The sequence below is a fragment of the Clytia hemisphaerica genome, unplaced genomic scaffold (genome assembly GCF_902728285.1).
Source record: "Clytia hemisphaerica strain Z4C2 unplaced genomic scaffold, Clytia hemisphaerica genome assembly, whole genome shotgun sequence".
Lineage (NCBI taxonomy): Eukaryota > Metazoa > Cnidaria > Hydrozoa > Leptothecata > Clytiidae > Clytia > Clytia hemisphaerica.
In genome coordinates this window covers 1-4,469 of record NW_027103709.1, presented here as the reverse complement: position 1 = coordinate 4,469, position 4,469 = coordinate 1, and the positions used below count along the sequence as shown (strand labels likewise).

At 34.1% G+C, this 4,469-nt stretch overlaps 1 protein-coding gene across 1 annotated transcript; it reads right to left on the bottom strand.

Annotated features, from left to right (window-relative positions):
• Positions 1–3,927, bottom strand: LOC136804194 (acyl-coenzyme A diphosphatase NUDT19-like; the record flags this gene model as incomplete). The annotated part of the gene is given in 3 exon segments (XM_067060899.1): positions 1–667; positions 967–1,069; positions 3,670–3,927. Coding segments are annotated over 3 exon segments (583 nt in total), but the record flags the coding sequence as incomplete, so codon positions are not given.
• Between the last annotated feature and the right edge of the window lie 542 nt (positions 3,928–4,469).

Here is a 4,469-nt window from a genome sequence, read left to right as displayed (position 1 = left end):
TGGGAATGGTTTTGGAGTACAATTTTTTCCCTTGAATTATCAATGAGGATGTGGCCATATCTTACTGTTGGGCTGCGATCTGTGAGACAGGGGTGTTCAATGATATCAATTTATAACCATATTCTATACTTGTGTAATTGGCCACTCTTGCTTTGTATTGAATCTTGACAAGTTCTTAAATATATTTGCTTTTCCCTCAAAAACATTAAATTTTTATCATTTGATTTTTCGAAGGATATGATTCCCTGCATACTTTTTGAAAAATGAACCTCTTTCCAAAAATTCTCAACATCACTCATTCAAATTTTCTGTGGAAAAAACCATCGACCTCATTCACAGACGACTGGCAAATTTATTTTAACCACAATCGAAAGAGTCAGAGCATTGACCTCGACTTTCATAATCTTTTTCAAAACACTATATGAATGCTCCTTTTCAGTAAACTTTAATTCAGCATTGTCATTTCTCCAACGTTGACATGACCAAGATGTTTATGTCCATACCAATCAGTGTTTTGTTGAATGTCTACTCGTTTAGTTTTAGTGTTCAGTTCATATCGATTGAGGTTCGTTGCTTGTTGTCTTATTTCTTCAATAGTGGTATCTTTGAGTTCGGATGAGGGTGCAATTTCATCGTAATTGTGGTGGTCATCGCCAGGATAAGTCACCTGAATGTAAAATGTTAGTTAAAGCTCAAGAAGGTGCCATTTACAAAGTGAATTCATTCCAATGAGTATGTCAATGCAATGGCATTTGACACCATTTGCTCCCACCCTTTCATGAAGCTTTTTGCGCAAGGCTAGTATTTCCCCTCAATTATTCCAACCCAACGGTGGCCGTTCTGACCAATCAGAGATTATACTATGATTAGGGTTGGGAAATGTTCATCTTAGTAAGAGAAGTTAGGAAGTTAAAAATACGTGATTCTGACATCGAGAAAGAAAAACACAGCAATAAAAATTCTTACAATGAATCCATCTTTGAGAATAGTTTTATGTGGGCACCACATGCCGATACCTTCTTTTTCACGTTCTAAAGCAAACGTCATCAGTTCTTCTATCGTTGGGTACCTGAACCGAAAATAAATCAATAAAATGGAAATTGGAAGATCAACAAACCCAAAAACATACAACAGTAGCGTAGACAGGAGGGGTGCAAAGTTTGTGTAGGAGAGCAGATTTTTATGACACTGTAATTATCTATATGTAATATAAAAAGATAATTGCTGTGTCATAAAAATCTGCTCTCCCACACAAATTTTGCACCCCTCCCCCTTGTCTACGCTACTGTACAATGGAGTTCATCAACTCAAGCCTTCCTTGTTTGTTTGTTACTCTCGGGTACCTAATAGACGGGAATTAATAATATTTGGAATAAGCTGGGTGGGTGGAAAAATTCTCAAAACTTAATGAGCAGAAGGGGCTGGAATTAAAATGTCCTGGATTTTTGAAAAATATTAGGTACCCGAAAGTAGATGGACTTCTTTTGCCCAGGCTTATTCTAATTGTGAATCAAAGTGGTACATTGGCTTCTTTTGTCGTCAAAAACGCGATGACTCCTTTCAAAATGTATTTAAATCAAATTTTCGACTTCCAACTTTTTGTCCATTTTTTTGCTTACTACTCCTAACAATTAGAATAGACAGGGCGCAAAAAGTCGGCTAACGAAAACAAGTGATCTGGCCCCTCTTTTGTCAACCAGTCTCTATGACTCACAATTTCCATAACTTAAATAAATTGACGAAAAGCATAAGTCGGTGTTTTTTTAGAATGTACCTGAATGACAATTCAGAGATCTTTAAAATCATCTTTTTCGCGATATCTTCTCCAATTTTAGGAATTTTTGGACCTTATTTTCAGTAATGACGTATTTTTTCACGAGGATTCCAATGATGTTTCGGAGTAATTTGGGATGAAATATTCCAGAAAATCAAGATTTTCTGATTTTTACTATAGCAATTTTTTAAAACGGTTTTATTATCTAAACCCTTCAGAAACCTATTGTTGATATCAGAAATTTTCAAATTTAAATTTAAGGAGTAGAAAAGGATGAAGAATTCCACAATTTTCGATTTCGGGTGACATAAAAAGTGGAATATTTCATCCTATGTCACTCTTTTGGTGAATATATCAGAATATATTGCTATTTTCTGAAAGATACACTCTTTACTATTAAACTCATGTAATTTTCAAAATAATATCCGTTATTTTTTAAAACATTTTGTTGGACAACCCGTTTATCAATATTTTTATAATATCTCATCCTTTTCTACTCATTTCATCATTTTGTTTACATTTTCTAATAATTTACATGGGACACCATTTGAGAGTATAATTTTAAGACGGAATCTGTTATAGATGAAGGATAATTAACTGTGGAATTGTTCATCCATCCGCACAGAAGAAAGCTCTCATCCTAGATTACTCCTAATTTTGTCCTTAAACTGTAGAAATAAGAAAGGTTGCCTTAAACAGGAGATACCCAAAAAAAGACAAGTTGGTACATTCTAAAAAAAACACCGACATAAAAAGTAGTGAAGTAAAAAATCTTACATTTTCATTCGGTTTAACTCATAAAGTTGCGGTAGTTGTAAAGACATTTCTTTATTGGAAAATTTTTCTAAAGCAGTGCTCGGTTTAAACCAATCAGAATCGACTATTTCATAATTGTCGTCGTATTGTTGTATCTTTTCACTCAAATGCGAGACGTAAAATTTAGCGTTAAATCGCTTTTTACGGAAGGTTGGAGTCAACCAATTTGACCATTCAATGAGAGAACTAACGTTCGGTATCAGATTTGTTTTTCTAGAAAAGAAATGAATTTCATAGCTCAAAGTCCAAAAATTGAAAATTCCCCTTTTCATAAAAACGCTAGTGCAACTTATCGCATCATTTGTCAAAATATATCGTGTAAAAGCCGTGGCTCTTCTATTATTCTCGAGTACCTAAGAAAGGCCATTCCAATAATTCATAAGAAAAATTTTTCCACAGGGGGCATTCTTTCCCAAACCCGTGATAGTTAATTGCCATTAAAAGGTTTTTTTTTTGTTTTCTTAAAAAATTTCTTCTTTTACCCTACATTTTTCTATATTAGTTCATCTTTTAAAACATTTAAAACATACAGGACAATCTTTATTTCGATGTTAGGTACATTAAGGGGAGAAATTTTGGCGGAAAGAAAATTTGGCAAAATCTTCAAAATTAAGTTCCCGCCAAATTTAATTTTTCCAGCCATCTGCCAAAGTTTAATTATTCTATTCATCCCCAAATGTGTGCTATTCCAGGCCTGGTTTTAAAATAGGTTTTTACTTATTTCAATAGGGTTTTTTTGTCTAAAATATATTTTACTCCACCAAAGAAAATTGCCGTCAAATTTAATTTTTCAAGCCATCCGCAAAATTAATCCCCTCAGAAAAAAGTTTTTCTGCCACATGCCAAATTAAATTTCCGCAAAAATTTCTTCCCTTAGGAGTACTTCACTATTTCAAGTCTCACGGAAAAAAATTTTTCGAACCAAATTAGTTTAAAGGATGATTAGTTTATGAATCTTTTTAGCTATGTTAGGTATCATTCTTCACAAATGGTCAAACTGGCTCACTCCATCAGTCTCCTAACATGTTAACAAAGAGACAATTTGGTCATCAACCCTTCAATTAAAAGTGTGAACAAACCATTTCATTCTTTGAGTTTCAAGTAGCTGTGGTGGAAATAAAAAACCAATATGGTCATTCACAATTTCTTTAGGAGAAGCCCAAACTGTTCGAGTTAATTCCTTCTTATCATGCAAATCTTCGGTCATAAGACCATCATGGGAGGTCTCACAACAACATAAGTAAAACATGGTGTCGAAACGATATCGATCAAACGAAGGAGTGAGCCACGAAGACCATTCAATAAGGTTCCCAATACCTGGTGATAGTTTTAGTGAGCTGGAAATTGAAAAATTTTGAAAAACCATGGATAATTTTTTCCCTTGTGTGATTCAAATAGAATTGATTAAAAATAGCAAAGGAAATTCTCTGGCTACCTTTTTGAACTAAAACATTTCATGAAAGGATTTAGAAAATTGTCCATAGTTCTAAAGCGAATTTTTGAGACGTGTGTTTGTGTATGCCAGTCTGACTTTCTTCTTTTTAAAATGCTTTACAATTTTAGATATCGTCGTTTTGCTTAAGATTCCACTTCTCGCAGTGTGAGTATCCTGACTTCCCGGGATTTTCCGATATTTTTTCAGAGATAACCGGCATAAAATTGGAAAGGGTTTTTTCTCAAGGTACGTAAAATCACGTCTTCGCTTACGAAATTGCCTAACTTTTCGAAGCTCATTTTTCAACTACCCCGGAGTCCTGGTCTTTTTCCGATAGAAAAGTGGCAGTGAAATCTTAATACGCGAAGAGGAATCTTATACAAACCCACGGTATAATTTCTATATCTGTACCTCGAGTTATATTGAGTGACCCAGTCATAGAGA